The following is a 16,960-nucleotide window of genomic DNA, read 5'->3' as shown; positions in this document are numbered from 1 at the left end:
TTCTATCGATTCAATATAAAGTGATCTACTGCATAAAGGTGTGCGTTTGTTGTTGTGACAGGAAAGTGTTTTTCACCTGCATTTAGGTTTGAGGAACTGTCAATTCAATATTCTACTCTTAAAAGAGGAATTGAATGAATTTTAGATTCCCTCTCCTTTTGCTATCTTATTTTATACTTCTTTCTTTTTAATAGGGTGAGCAATGCTTTTGCTTAAACATTTATGAATAGAGGACAACTGGTAGTCTAATAACTTTATGTACACTATCCATTATGTCTCCTCTAAACTGCACATTTGGTCAGCAAAAGGTTTTAGGTGTACAATGTATTAAGGTTTTATTAAGGTGTTTTGATGTTTTTAATCTATGTATTGTAGCAATATCCAGTTTTCTAGGCTATGAAAAATATGGCTATCCAATGCCCAGATATTACATGCGCTAAGCACTTTATGTATCCGTACATAGGGAATACTATTTCTTAGTTGCTAATTGCACTTTACCAACATTAAGTTGTATATTGCAAGTTTGCACAGATAGTATAAATATGCATTTGCACTTCAAGGAGGTAATTCTTGACATAGGAACCTGAACATATCTTTGCCTAGAGCACTATGCACTTTAGCCATAGCACCGTATCACCTTGTGAGTATTACATCTCACAACACATACACATTTTACCCTAAGACCGAACTGACCAGCCTTCACAGAACGTTGCAGCATGTATCCCTATACGGCAAATAGACACTGACCCCGAATTCTAATGGCAATTTACTATACAAAGGTCACTCTTGTCGTGCATTAATCCGATCCGTTTGTCTAACTTACCTAATGGTGCACAGTAATCCAAGCCTAAATTGCTGTTTGCTTTTCCATATTTGAAACGTAAACAGCAATTAGGCAGTACACAATGAGATTCTATATTCAGCACACACTACAAGCAAGCTGCAGTTGTGATGGTATATAATCAACATGTTCTAATATTCATTTCGGATATAATATTGTAGTGGAGTTTTAGATGTTGTTGAGAAATGAGGATCATAGTTTACTCACTTTTATGCTCTTTTGAAAATATCTATGTGTATTTACAATGATTTACTATGCTGAGCATATCGCTCAAAAATGGCGGATCTTGACAACAAACAGCCTGGATATGTACGTCACTCTATACACTGGAACCATAGAGATCACGCCAGTTCATAAGTTCTTTCTTAGTGTTCACACCCTAAACGTGATCAAGCGGTGTGTTTGCCGCGAAATGCGTCGTTTTCACGTTTTCTTCTTTGTCCTTGACTTTTTACTAATTAAAGAATTACTTTTACATGTGTTTTCTGCTGGATCCAGTTGCTGACTAATGGAGCTTGGGCAAAGACAGAGCTACTTTGGAGCAAAAAGGAGTAACTTTTGCCTGTTGGATTAGTTTATTGTTGCATAGTCGTGTGTAATGGTTTCAGTTCACATGCTTTTATAATCAGCAGAATCCATCCATTTTTTATGCTGGGCATATAGCATGTAATATAAAAAACCTGTATGCTACACATTGGATCCATCATAAACCAAGAAACTGTTCGTCTAGAATTTCCACACAGGTAAGCAGGAGTAGTCGGTACCATCAGGAACCGATCCATGGTGTGGCAACACGCGGGCGAGCATTGCAGAGGATAAGAAGCTGCGGTAACCCCTACGAACAGTTAACTGAGGCAACCTCTATGGCAAGGCAGCCGAGTAAAGAATGTAAACAGTTGTTTTAAAGTAATTGCAGCATTTGTGTCAGCTAGGCACCCCCAACATCCAGATGGCATTCCGCTAGGGGGTGTTGGTGATATTCGCACCGAGTAGTGGTGTTTCTTCACATATACCGCCCTGAATAAGGTGCAAGAAATTAGTGACCAGTCAGGTTTTCAGCTGAAAAGAAAAAAAGAGAGATGTTCCTCATGCAGGGCTGAAGCTGAAGGGAAGTGAATTCTGCAGTACGGAGCCCTGTCCTGAGGAGGCGCCACCGCCTCACATCACACAGTAGAGAGCCAGGTAGCCAGCTGGCCAGCCACATGGGACGAAACGGATGGCAAATTCTTTCTCTCTTTCAACCTTAAAAGAAGAAATATGTCAGAATGGAAACACATGCACCATAGCACTTGAACACGGAGGACCTTTATTGATCAGTCATCTAAAGGCAACAGGGTGCAATATCAACGCTAAGGCATCGTAATCACAAGAGCGTATTCTATCCAAGGCACTGGTTCATGAATGCCAGCTGAGTCATTAAACACAATTTCAGACATTAGCTTTACAAAAAGGAAGAATTACAATTTTACACATGATTCTAGCCAGGAGTTTTGAAATTGTGACAACCAAGCCGCGGACCTTGTTTCTGGTATTGCTAAAGTGTTTTAGGTCTGGGCCGGAACAGAAGATCCGGCAGAGTTACCCCCCCCCCCCCCCGCCTACCTCCCCAAGAGGTGGGCGCGTCACACTGGAGATGAGGAGTAGGATTTGTAAACAAGCACTCATTCGAGGAGGCCCGAGCTATTAAGGCACTTGAGCCACGGCAATTGGTGAGGAACAAAGGCAGGCAAGGTACACAAAAATCGATTTTGCTCAACACCAAGTCGTTTTTACACCACTTGATAGCAAGTGCACCTTTTTCGGTGGGCTTTCCGCACATAAAAGGCACTGAGGTTAGGGGGCAGAGAGCGAAAAAGGTTGGTCAGGAATCACAGCATTTGGTCAGACTGAGACGCAGTACTCCAGTATTATAGAATACACAGTACTCCAGTATTCTAGAATACAACATCCCTGTGGTTCATGGACAGTGAAGCTGCAATGCTTGAAAATAATTAAAAATGCAAAGTAAGTGCGCTGGAGAAAAAGGGTTTTGCTCTGGCAGCGCCCGGGGCCTAACAAAATGTGCCCCCCTCCCCATCTCTCTTCCTCCCCACCCCCGGCCAGGCAGGGGTACCAAATTTGGTGTTGGTCTGCACACCAGCAAGGGGCAGCCTTTCGAAGGGCCCCTTTCTGGTGTAGCAGCAGAGCCCCAGTGAAATGGAAAGCGCCTGACTCTCCTGCTGGAGTGTTCGACGCCAGCATGATAGTGGGGAACTTTTCATTTCAATAGGGCGCCTTCACCACACCAGCGCTCAGGGAGCCCTTGAAAGACTCGCCGAGCCGGCATGGCAGGGGGCCTAATGTGGCGCCCGATGAGACTAATGTGGCGCCCCCGGCGAGCACCTGGGTCGCCCATGCCTAAAGCTAGCCCTGAGACTAATGTGGTGACCTGGGCGAGCACTCGGGTCGCCCATGCCAAAAGCCAGCCATGATGGCGATGCTGTCACCTTTCCTCTGTCTGGTAACTGCTGCGATTCCAATAAAGCTGTGCCCTGCAGTGCTGAAGGGTGCCAATTGCAGATTTATTCCAGTATCTCCGTTATGGAAACCGTGTGCCAAGAGTGTTTTGTCCAGCGTCTTAAGAAAGAATCGGGATGTCTAGCTGGACTCTAAAATCAGGTCCTTAGTATTTCATCTGCAGGCACGTCTCACGACTTTGGACATGGCATGCCACTTCATATGTGTCTGCCCTCTTGCTGTAGCCACATGCCACCACGCATTTTACCACAGCATGGTAAGGATGCTCCATGAGCGACTCTAATTTGACAGATTTTGTCTCCATTGAATTGTATGAACAAAGATACAGTATTTTCTATACTAATGCAAGCGTACAAGAGGTGTGAAATTGAGCACATTTTGTTGGAGCCTGAGCTATACACAATTACACACAGGAATTACAATAGCGTCAAACAATTCCGTTTCGAATCACAAATGTGCTTATTTCTAAGACTGAGGCAGCAGCAATGTAAACTTGAGTGCACCATCTGGGGGGGTCCTAAAATGCCCATGAAGACCACATTTGCCAACAGCATTGGTGCTCATTCTTTTCGTGTCTGCGCACAGAAGGTATCGAGGTAGGTTTCCCATCATCTATAATGGACAGTAAAATACCAGATATCCACAGACCTGTCAGCCACGAAGCCCTTGAACCATGGCATAGTGCAGTGTACACTGGTATTAATGAAGTTAGTGTTAAATTGCTGTATCACATAATGGCATAACGATCAGACAGAATCAAAATATCCCATGCAATTGGTTAGCCTTTGCCTTCACAACCACACAGCCTATCTGTGTATCCGTTTCAACCATTTTAAATGATTTCATTTATTTGCTTGTGCTCAAAGGTTTGGGCTTTTGACATTGCCCTCCTCCGTGCACAGTGACAGAAAGAGCGCAATGTATAGGACAACTGATACGTCAATTATGCTTCCAGGCGAGTTATACTTCGAGATGCACAAACAGGATTTGGTTTGTTACAAATCATTCACTTGTGGCAACAAAAAGTCCATCCCGTCACTAGGGCAACTGCTTCCGGTGCCAGTGAGTAAAACGAACAGGAAGCACAACAAAGAAGCGAAACGGAGGGAAATTGACATAAAAATGCAAGACACACCCACGTGGCCAGCAAGAGTACCACCAAAAGACATGACTAAAGTAGGACGTAGAAATGTCAGTAACCACATGGAAAAATACAAACAAAACTATTTTGGCCAGATTAATACAATGGTTGTCCGAAGTGAATACCGGTTGCAATTTTGGAAAAGGTCGCAAAAAATATAGAAGGGCGACCACGCTAGGGAACACAATGCCCTATGTGTTGGCTCTTTCTAAGAATTTATACCGGACCAGACTACACGAGAAGGGGGTTGAATGAAGTTTTCTAAATATCACATGTGCATGGCTTTCATCACAAAACATCATTAGCATCTCTCGGTCTTCACAGACATATTACAAAAGTCGCTCGGGACTGGCGACATATTCAACATGACTACAGCGCGCTCCTGATGTTTTTTTGTTGCATGCCCTACCAGAGACCAGTGTTGCCTGGTGGGGGCGGTCAGATGGCAATCAGAAGTGCCCAAAATCATCTGCCATGCAAGCTATAACAAACCACTACACATAAAAGGTACAGTTTAAGACGAATGGTGCCTATCATGCTAGATGGCACAACAGGGCATAAAGAGTGGCCATTGAGGTATCACAAGACATATCAAATCAAGATACACTGGAATTTAGTGGCAAGGAAGTATAGATGCCGGGTGTGAGAAGAAGAGCGGTCCACATAACTCATTTAATAATTACTTTGCTGGTTTAAGCTGGGAAAGAGGAGCCACTTTAAGTTTCGAAATGACATGAAAGGACCAATCGTGTATGAACGATAAACATATCTTGGAATTGCCAATGCTTTTCCCAGGCCACCCCATTCACTCCACATGAGTGGCCCGCGTGCCTATCCAACCATACATTACTTACTCACCAGTGAATTGGAGCGGGTAGAACTTGTCTTGAAATGCGTTTGACAAAGATTGTCAACAATTCAATCATTAAGGGGAGACTGATCGGCCCCGGGATATGGAGGACCTGTCCAAGTGTGACTGGTCACGGTCACTGGAAGCGAATCCATGCCGGTTATGGGCGGGGGGATTTTCATTCGGTTTACGATGCCATGGTCTATGGACAAAAACCCTTTCTTTATCTTCTCCAAGTCCTCAGGAGCCACGGCAGTGGTTCTCCATAGAAATCACAAATTAGGTGAGTGTTCTTGGTAAGGCACAACCGTGAAGAGTACCCGCTATTCAGCACTAAGCAATAGCAACCTTATTAACATCAGTGCTTAATTCTAGCCCATATCGATTCCGAAAGCCGTTTCTAGGATTCTCCTTCCCTCGCTGTTCATTCGAGTTTTTTACCATTTTGCGTCTTCTATCCCATTAACAACATTTTCCACAAGGGATTTCATCCGTACCGGTGGCCGTGAACATGTAAGTTCACGCAAGTGCCGTATAAGTTTCATTACTTCATTGAAACAATCAACCACAGAATCTTAGGAAATGAAGGTGGAGGATGCAGACCTGTTCGACACAATCAGGCATTTCACTAATTAGCAGCATAGACACAACCAACAGAAACCAAGTAGACCGGTCCATTGAAGAGTGCAATATCATCCTTCAAAAAAAAGGATGTGCTTGCCTGGGTCCAGAACTCCTAACAACGGAGTCTCCTTACAAAAGTGGGTATCAGGGGGGCAGTGCACTCCTTCAGTCACTTACGCTAAGGCTCAGTCATGAAAAGATTGGGGCCAGAGGCTTATTACCTGCGATTCCATTCACCACTCTAGCATTCAACTCACTCTTTCCTCTTGTGAGAGGATGGTTTTCATGAGGGTTTACCATCATAGGAAGCATATCATAAGGCCTCGCCATCATCAGAAAGAAGTACAAGGGAACAGTGTATCCTTCATCACTTCCGCCAGGCTCCTATATCTGCTCTGCCCTCTTTTCTTCAGTCTTCTACTTTCTTCATTTGTCCTACGGAAAGAAGTCCTCTTGAAGAGCTAGAGGATCCCATCACTCAGTGCAACAATGAGTACCGAACAGTCAGCTTTTACACACCCCCCGTGGGCCAAGAATTCCAACCACAACAGTGCAACAGCAATCATGGGCTCCTAACGGATATACCCCACTGTCGTCATTTCCACGGAATGACTGCATTTGTAGCGCAGCCCTCATACACAACAACCAGCGTGGGAGCTACACGTTCCTATTCATTTTACCACACAATGTCAAGGCGTTTGAACTTACCTTCAAGTCTAAAGCAATAGAAATGGCCACAGTTTTGTATTCCTAAAAATAAATAAATAACCCTGATAAAAAAAAGCTGGATAAACAAATGGCGCTCAGGCTCTGAATTCCCTTTTCAAGCGGTAATTTGGCAGGCACACCACCACCCAGTGTGGATGCCACTTGCCCATAGGAGTTTGGACATTTGATTGTAGTCGGGTCACAGACCTCAAGTCACCAAGGCTCTACAGTCTTTGCAATTATACAAATGAAATGAAAAACAGAGCTGCAGAGATTCAGCAGGCACGGCTACCCTAGTCCATTAGCCGCAGGAACCTTTCGATCTTCCACAACGAACAAGGGTGGGGATTGTTCCTTGGCCCTCAAGTTGACCTATCCCGCCTCGTTACAAAGATACAAAAACTGTTAATAATTCATAGTGTCATCAGTGCTTCATATAGCGTCCAGCATCAATCCAATTTCACGCTTGCCTTATTTGGGCCAGGAAGGGAAATTGATTGAACGCAATCTCTGATCCTGTTGGCTACCTGTATCATAGTTCATTTGAGGTGGAGTCATCCTATGGCATTCACATGTTGATATGTTCTGTATCAAGTACTCTACATAACAGTCTGTACAGTATTTTGTCTAATGTCTTGCTCCATCTATTCTACTTTTCCAAATGGGTTGCAGGTTGGAAGAAGCGTCCACTGTTACTCCGTCCCTGGAGAAAGTTCATATTGGCCGGAACGTTACAACGTCCTCACCAGGCGACGGTTCCACATGCCTCTTTTAGAGTGGAAGTGATGGAAGAAGTTGCGCACGGAGAGCCTTTCAACCTCCAGACCTCCCTCGATAATCCTGCAGTGGGTACATACAAAAATGGAAGCCTTAGACAAAGGCAAAACCAGTGGTAGATTACACTGTGGAGATCTTAAAACGAGGAATTTACAACTTTCAACAGAATACAATCACCAAGTACTTTGTTCCTGTATATATTAGTAAAATGTGACACTAGGGTACAAGAGAGCCACCAAACACTATAGCCCGCAATGGCCAATGGCAATAGGTATTCGAAAAAAAATGTGTCCGTCCTCAAACGCCCCTGCAAAACTCCTTGCTCCACCCAACCTCCAATTTACACAAAATGCACTAAAACCTCCAATAGTGGCCATCGACATCAATTATTTGGAGGGATGAGTCTCCCTTCACTCATTTCCATGGCAAAGCTCCTAGAGCGCTCCCTCAAACCTCTCACTGCCACACCTGCAACCCACTATAGCCTGAAACAATGGCCATTCAGAGGGATGAGTTTCCTTCTCGACCCCTATCAAACTTCTTATCACCCCCAATGAAGCCACTCCCCCAACCAAATCACAGCCACTCTACACATCTGTGCATAGTGTAATTCCAAGAACCAGTTAACTCAAATTCCTTTTCTAGTCACCAAATAAAGTTTAAATTGAGAGGTTTCACATTTTATCCACACCCGCCATTGAGGAAAGCAAACCAGAGCCCAAGCTTCCAGACGACGTGATAGCCAGATGTAGCCAATACCTTTTCATGAGAGAAGTTGGCACTACTTCCTTCAAAGAGGACTTCTGTCAAAATGAATGGGTTAACAAAGGAAAAAGAATGTATTCACCTATCCAGAAGTTCCCAGTCTTCCCCGCCCCAGCTGTCGCGGAACTCCATAGTGTTCATTCCTCCAATGGCATCCAGGTCCGATTTGTAGATGCCCAAAAGTCCAAACCCGTTGACTTCCCAATAACCTGGAGAGGAATTAAGAAATAACAGCATCATCAAGACCTGGCCTGTCCTGTTCAAAACAGAAAAGCTTTAGCAACTGTGAATACATGATAATCCGGCACTTGATTTAATACAAACGCGGTACAATTTGAATGTCATTTTGGAACAAGAAAGTGCACGAAGGAACGACCAATCTAACCTTCGTGCAACTGGAAGCTCAAAGTTTTCCTGACATCTTTATCTTAATTAAAAACAAAAAAACACAAGTCCTCTTGTCGTTACCTAAGTGCAGAGACAGAGGGCACTGTCCACTGGTCAAAATGAAACCATGCAATGCTCGTGCCATGCCCCTTGCGGCAGGGTTTGTCATTGCAATCCACTCAGCAGTCACAACCTTTTCCTGGTGACTTCAAGAGTTGGTGAAGTGGCAATTCCATTTCCAGAGCTACAAATTAGTGAGAGTGTCCCCCCCCCCCCTCCTGCTCCCCCATAACTCATTCAGGACCGCGAGTACGGACCACATTGTTTAGGGTAGTCTCTTCTGTAGCTTGTGCCCCTGTATAGGATAACGGTTGTAGGTCAAATGGTCGAAAACAAAATGATCGAATGACCATTTGATCGAAGTAAAATGGTCGGAAAAAAAAAGGTCGAATTTTGTATTTTTTTATTTTATTTTATGGGGGAGTTCCCACCCAAACCTCCTTTTTCTTTATTAAAAATATTTTTTAACCAACCAAAATTAAAAAAAAATATATAAATAAATAAAAAAATTCGACCTTTTTTTTCGACCATTTTACTTCGATCAAATGGTCATTCGATCTTTTATTTTCGACCATTTGACCGGACACCCCAGGATAACACCATGGTCCTAGGTGCGCTTACTAGTATGCTCATTTTCTCTTTATTGTATTAGTGTGCCCACATCAATTCTTCATACCCAGGACAAATGCCTTGTACAATCTGTCTGACTCCAACCAAAAACGATCCCTAGCCAAAAACTGCAGAATTCCACAAAACAGATCATGTCGAAATACATCTTTCCATACTCATCCTGAACTCTGCAGGCATTAGTGTTTACTCTAGGCCAGTTTCCAAATTTATTTATTTTATAAAGTGCACAAACAGCATTGAGAGGCGGTTACAGATACAGGTTACTTACATTCAATTCACATATGATACATTTGAGTAGATGATGGATAGGTTGCAAGGAGGGAAGAGGAGCTAAGCAAGAGTGTTGCTAAGTCTAGTTAAACCGCTGTGTTTCTAGTGCTTTGAGAAATACCCAGTAGACTTGTTCTGCTCTTTGCAAGGGCGGAAGGGAGTGCCATTGTTTGACTGCGAGGTAGGGGAAGCTAGAGCCACCAGCTTTTGCTCATTTCATTTTCGGTAGGATAAGGTAGTGAGAGTAGGATGTCCTGGTAGGTCTTATTGAGTTGGCTTTGTCTATTTTCTGAGAGCGGTATTGGGGGGCTTTATAGGACAGGCACTTATGAGTGATGCATAGGGTTTTGAAAATTATGCGTTCTCGGATAGGCAGCTAGTGAGCATTTTTAGGAATGTTAAGCGCTGCACGCAAGGCGTTATTTTGTATTATTTGTAGTTTGTGAAGGTTTCTGGAGGAGGTCCCTGCAAAGAGGACATTACAGTAATCTAGCCTCGATCCAATGACTGCTCTGGCTATTGTTAGACAGCTGTCTTTGGAAAGAAAAGGTCTTGCAGCGTTTAATACTTTGGTGGCGTAGCCTGCTGAAGAGGCAATATCGTTCACTTGGTGGGACATAGAGAGGGTCGCCGAGATACACGCTTAAGGTTTTTACAGTCACTGAGACAAGGACCATGATGTTGTCAATCCGGAAGGCAGTGTATTTTTCATTGAGATTTTTTAGGGCTGCGGAGGGTCCAGCAATCAAGATTTTGGTTTTGTCTAATTGAGGATTAGGTGGTTTGCTGCCATACACGACTGGATCAAGGAGTATATATTGTCAAGGGTATTGAAATAATCCACGTAGTTGCCTTTGAGTCGTCAGCATAGTTAGTGTAGGCTATGTCGAGGGAATCCAGGATGTCAAAGAGGGGCCTCGTGAAGATGTTGTAAAGGGTTGGCGAGATGCACGAGCCTCGAGGTACCCCACATGGTATAGGGGATGTTGAGGCATTGGCGTTCTCTGTGAATTCCCTCATGACTCTTCCATCAAGAAGGGATGCAATTCAGTCAGTAACCATAAAGGAGAAATTAGCAGAGGTAGTAAGGTGGTGGCATAGGAGTTTGTGATTGACAAGGTCAAAATCAGCAGATCTAGGAGGAGGAGAGGTACCGGCTTTCCTTGCTCTGATCTCATCCAATTGGCTTTTGAAGCCCATCAGGGCTGATTCTGCAGCATGTCTTGGGCAGAAACCGACTGCTGCATTCCTAGGACGTGGCTGGCTTCAAGGAATTGCTACACTTGTAGGTAGACTGCCTGATCAAGGATTTTAAGTAGGAAGGGGACTGTTGTTTTTGGCATTCCCCCTGGATTACAAGGATCAAAATTCACTTTTGAAATGGGTTCAATTTGACCATCACGCCAGCTTAGATGAGTGGGGCCCAAGGGAGATCTACACTCATGAAACAGTCTACCTCGCATTAAGCAATGTCCGAACTGACTTCTGCTATTGCCTTCATTAAATTCAGCCTTCACTGATTGCATAGATTTCACAGAATATTTTACCGGATCAAGGAGTCCTTTAAGGAGGCCCCTGCACTTTGGGATATTAGAAGAGGTATTCCCACAACAGTTTCATTGGTTCCCTACTCTTCTCCAAGCATTTTCCTGCTTAATGCTGACCCTGCAATACATCCTTCATGTTTGATCCGGTTCTATGTGATTATAGAGAATGCATAACAGAGAATCCTTTTTCGGCAAAAACAATAACAATGAAAACATATCGGAATTTCTTTGGGGTGGGGGGGACAAACCCTGTTCCTCTATGTGCTTAAACCAACCCCAAACCCCTTCCCACCCGTTTTACCCCTCAACTCCACCCCCAAATCTATTTCTAAATATTTTCGATGTTTTTTTCTCTGTTATAGCATTCTCTATCATCACTGGATACTGTTAGATCCTCTATTAGCCCTTTGAGGCCCCATTAGATCTTATCAGCTGATTATGATTGTATTTGGACCAAAAAGAGGACCTTCGTGACCAATGACAATGCACCTGTTTCTGTCCCAATGCCATAATAACAGCACAACCGCATTTTTGAAGAGATTGGTCCTGAATGAGTTACTGTCTCAAGATTTTGCATCCTATTGTCCTGTTTGTCTCGACTAATGTTCTCATTGTAGAAAAAGATGGCAAATAAGTTCACTGCCCCAGAACCATTAACAGTGTCCCCCTGTGAGGGGCAAACCATGGCGATTTCAGGTGGGGTGATGGGTTTTGAATTTCATACGTTTCCACAAGGTATCAAAGTGTCTGCTGGTTTAGAAATCCTACTATCTGCTGTGTCAAAGAACCAAGATATTCCTTATGTTTACTGAGTGCCTACATTAATCTAATAACGACTCCTGTTATAGGCACATCCAATTCTTGATACCAGTTGCATTCACTAAGTCATCACTCCAAGGACTTTTTTTTAACAGGGGCTGCTCATCCATAATAGGCAATGGGGTGTTGACCTGCTATCCATTCTGGCCAAACCAAGCCAGCCCAGTGATAACGTTGAGTGTTCCCTCAGTTGCTTGCTGCAGCTGAGGTAGTACTCTTGGGCTGGATTTAACTGTCAAAGGGAAACGGTTTGGGTTCCCTAGCGAGCATGCTCAATGAGCCATGCAAGGCTGCTTCCCCAGCCTTGCATGGCCCATTGGGGATACAGCCAGGGGGCTGCAGGTCTGAATGTGCGTAGGGGGCGCTCCTGCATCCCTCTGCACATTCAGACAGCCTGGGACGTTCATTGGGGAGCACTCCAGCATCTCTGCAACATATGCAGGACGCGCGCCTCTGCTTTCTGGTTCCTATTTCATGCTGCACAGGAGTCAGAGGGCCTTCATGGCTGCTTGCGTGCGGAGCAATGTCCGGCCTGGCGCAGAGGGTGAAAAAGAGTATGAATGTATGCATCTATGAATGAGCATGGTGTGTGGATGCCCTTGTGAATGGGCGAGTGGATGTTTTATGGGTGTATGTGAATCAGGAGTGAATGCTATGTGAATGTTTTTACCTTGCGACTGTTCCAGGCATGGGGGTCGCTGATTTGGGCAAGGGGCATTGAAAGCCAGTCTCTGGATACATATTTATACTGTGGCATAGTATTGATTTTTACTGGGCATCAATGGTAAAGAAAACATGATTAGTGTTAGTACTAGCTAGTTTAGCCTATTTTGGGAAAGCCAGACTGACTATATTTTCTTATTCTGGGACTGCATTTTATACTAGGCATCAATGGTAAGGTAAACAGGGTAAGTGTTGTTACGTGGCTAGACTGGCCCACATTGGTGCAGTCAGTCTTTACATGTTTTCTTACTGTGGTATGGTATTTCTTTACTGGCCATCGAGGGTAAAGCCAACATTATGAGTGTCATGTGATCATGCTGGCCGTAATTGGTGCAGCCATTATGGGTTTGTTTACCAATTGTAGCATAGCAATTTTACTGGCAAAGTCAACAGAAGTATGTTCTTACATAGGGATACTGGTATACATTGGCAGCACCAGCATGAACATGTTTCTTACAGTATCTTTACTGGCATTATGCACAAAGCAAACAGTATGTTCTTATATTTCAAAAATGTCATATTGTTGCAGCCAGCATGAAAATGTATGGGCAAAGGCAGTGTGAAAATATTTTGTACTCTGGCATATATTGTGGGAAAAGGCATCATTAAAATGCATTGGAAAATGCTACTGTGCACTGTTAGTGACATGCATCTATTGGATTTTGTTAATGAGTTACCCAAAAACACTCGTTGCAAACTGTGTCTTTTTACCCAATTATCCCAGAAAGTGTGCTGTAAAATGCACCATTTTAATCCATTATTTTAAAAGTTGTCTCTAGAGCAAATTCCTCCCCTGCCCATCTCATGGTTGGTTTGGGGGCCCTAGCTACAGCGGGTTGGTCCCGCATACGAGTGGGAAACATTTCCACCCCGCCAATTTAAGAATTCACTAGCTGTCATCGATTCTGAACACATTTACTCTTAGGTGTGCAGGTATCTGCAACTACAGAACAAAACGTGTTAAATTGAGTATTCACTACTCACTACCCTGAACATTGAGTGTGCTGGATAGGGGTGATGGGTTTTGTAGTCCGAAGTATCTGGAGAGACACAGGTTGTAGACACGTGATCTAAGTGGATGATAATGGCCCTCCCTTTCTTGGCAAACAAGACTTTCAGGTTTGTGCAAGCATCTGCTTTCATTTTTCCACATGGACTATGAGGCCCAGCGTGTGTAATGTGAACAAGTCCCCTGCTCCAGGTCAGAGTATGGGGCTCTGGGAGGTATATGGGCCAGGCTGCACCGCTTGCAATGTGAACTTTGCTGAGAGGAGGTAAATGGGAGATCCTCTAGGTCCTACAGGCCAACACCCCAGCACATTAATGTGGAGACCCCACCTTCTTTCCATAATGTGACTGTTAGCATTGCTAGGAAATGTAATGCGTGTTTTAGACAACCATCTCCTCAAGTGCCTGCTGACCTGCGGAACTGAAGTTAACAATGAGGAACTATACCAACTGAGTGGCTTTTCAATGATATGCAGATAGGCCTGGTGGAGTGGAGACAACAGACCACAGAACCTTCAGTGGAGGTGAGCAAAGCTCCATACGACTTCCCTCTGAAGCAAGGGCGACCGTTCCAGAGGAGGTGCCAGAGACAAGGAGCAAAAGCATGATGGAGTACTTGAGACCCAACTCCTGGAGGAGGCTGTGGCAGGGATGCCCGAGACATGGAGCAAAAGCATGATGGAGTACTTGAGACCCAACTCCTGGAGGAGGTTGTGGCAGGGACTAACAACCATGATTTTGGCCAAGATCAAAAGAAGTCCGACTCCTGGGCCACATCACATCCAGACAACCCTGTGTACCTGAGGTGGCGGTTACACCTACAAAGCAGAACAACTTACGTGAAAGACAAGCTTCCAACCATGTGCCCATATACCAGCGTAGACAGTACACAAACGGTTAATGTTTTACTACCGGTGGGCACAGTCTAAATCAGAGAGAGAAGGACGTGTTTACTATTATTCTCTAGAGAGCTTGATTTGTGTGTCATATTGATTTCTGTGCAACCTTGTATTGTGTATTGAAGACCCCTGAACCTTAAGACCTTGGCTTCAAGATGCCTGTTGTTCCTTCTGGCATGAAAGTACATTGTGTTGTGTCTTTATTTTATTTATTAAAATTTTTATAATGCGCTACTTGCCCATTGGCCTCAGAGCGCAACACAAAAAAAACAGACAATACAAGAAATCACTAAGCCAGAATAAGAAAACAAAACTAGAGGTTCCATGTTTTACAGCTTCAACAGTACTATGGTGTGGTGTGGTCTAGGGAAAACACTCCCTCACAGTCAGCTATCTTCCCAGCTACTTGTCTAGGTATGGGCAGACATGTAGGTCATCTTGTTCTGCCACAAGCATGGCACATGGGTTGTGCCATTCCAAATAGTAGTATTCTGGAAAATGCTAAATATTTTCTGTGATTCCGGCGAGTAGCAGTCCTAGCATATGTTGAGAATGCCGATAAGTAGGAGATAAAAATATTGTTGCTCCCAACAATGTCTTCTTTTCAGGAGTGGTCAGGACTCTCAACTGTATATTCCAGTATAGCAAAAACAGTATAGATCCAATTTGCACTATGCCAGTAAATTTCTAGTTTTACTACCAGTGTATGATTCCAGTGTTGCCAACACCTAGTTCTTTATCAATTTGACAATCTCAACAGTTTTACATGTTGCACCTTGTAGCACAGTGTACCCAACTCCAGTATACCACTAGTATGCATACTACCAGTATATTACCTGTTTGAGCAATACTAGTATATTCCCAGTTAGCTATTGCACTATAAAGTCAATTTGTAAAATCCCAGTCAGAAAACCTGAGCACACTCAGTTTGACTAAACAAGTATATCTCGAGGGTGCACAATTCCGGTATATTTCAGAGGTTTTATCCCATTCTAACCCCAGTTTTTACAACCCTGGTATTGCCAAATTTGAAAAGGCCCTCTTGAGATCCAACCCTGGTCTGCCCATTGCAGACACCTACATCAATGTCTCCTCTAGACAGACTATCACTGACATTCTCTTTGCTGTTCCTTCTTCTAACCTATGGGCTCCCCATATAGTTTGTCCTCTCCCCTTTCTCTACCTCACCCAATACTCGTGGCACCAGATGGGACGGTGTCTGGGCTTACTTCACATCTTCCAAATGCACCATTGATGTCTATCACAATGGCACCACCATGACCCAGGGTTCCTAGCCCAACCTCCTCCTTGACAGGCATCTTTCATCTCTCTTCAACCCCCTCTCATGTCACTCCTCCATCACTCATCCCATCCAGTGGTGACACCCCTTCCCTGTGCCCCCCCCACAAATCATTTAAAAGGGGCAACACACTTCACTTAGCTACCCTCAACTCCCGCTCTGATATCAAACACTCCTCTGATATCGGTCTCCTCCTTGAAGACCTTGACATCCTTGCTCTCACCGAGACAGGGTCCAAGGTCAGCTCCGTCATTGGTTTTGACACTCTTTTCTCCGAGGACTACAATATCCTGTCCAATCCCAGATCCACCGGGGCTGGTGGAGGAGTGGCTCTGATCTTCCCCGAGTAAGTTCATGCCTCAATCATCACAACTCAAACCTACTCATCCTTTGAAAGCCTAGTCTGCAGGCTATCTGTCTCGCCTACCTTCTCTATTACTGGCCAACCACCCTCTTCCTCTCGAAATGGGCGGACTTGTCCACCTCTTCTTGCCTCCTCCCCCAGATGTATCTTCCTTGTGGACTTTAACATCCATTTCGACTTTCCGGATATGGCTACTGTATTCTTTCGTGACTTCTGCAACTCTCTTTCCCTCACTATCCTTCCCTCTGGCCCAACCCACTCTGCCGGACACACCTTGGATGCTCTCAACTCAACAGACATCCCACTCTCCAACCCTCTTACTACCCCCTCTCTTCTTTCTTCCCACCTTGACCTCCCCAGTCCCCAGATGATGCCTCCGCCCATACTGCCAGTCTCCTTCTCCGCCATTCGACCTATGAAGTGCGTGCCAGTCTTTGCATTTGCCTCTTCCGTCATTCCTCCTCCGCCCCCTTCATTGGACTCTCCTTTTGACTCTGTTAAGCTAACCTCCATCTCTCTATCTCTAACAACCTGGACATCCTTGCCCCCATCATGAGGATCAGCATGAAGCTGCCTCCAAATGCAACTCTTGGTATGATTCCGAATTGGCAGCTTTGAAACACAAGTGCAACGCTGTAGAGCGGAGGTGGCAGGCATCTAGCTCATCCTCCGCCAAACTGCCCTGCCTCCTACTCCAAAGGCAATATCGGCTCACCATCTGCTCCAAGAA

The 16,960-nt window shown here is 44.5% G+C and overlaps 1 protein-coding gene across 1 annotated transcript in view; it reads right to left on the bottom strand.

Moving 5' to 3' along the window:
• Positions 1 to 2,130: 2,130 nt before the first annotated feature.
• The window catches only part of B4GALNT3 (beta-1,4-N-acetyl-galactosaminyltransferase 3), a 946,759-nt gene continuing 931,929 nt past the window's right edge, over positions 2,131 to 16,960 (bottom strand). Inside the window, exons 19-20 of the mRNA XM_069628599.1 lie at positions 8,306 to 8,432; positions 2,131 to 7,521 (exon numbers count right to left, since the gene is read on the bottom strand). Coding sequence (XP_069484700.1) covers positions 7,413 to 7,521; positions 8,306 to 8,432 — 236 coding nt within the window. The 3' untranslated portion in view covers positions 2,131 to 7,412. The remainder of the gene's footprint in view (positions 7,522 to 8,305; positions 8,433 to 16,960) is intronic.

The sequence above is a fragment of the Ambystoma mexicanum genome, chromosome 12 (assembly GCF_040938575.1).
Source record: "Ambystoma mexicanum isolate Mex_15411 chromosome 12, UKY_AmexF1_1, whole genome shotgun sequence".
NCBI lineage: Eukaryota > Metazoa > Chordata > Amphibia > Caudata > Ambystomatidae > Ambystoma > Ambystoma mexicanum.
This window is presented reverse-complemented; position numbering and strand designations above follow the sequence as displayed.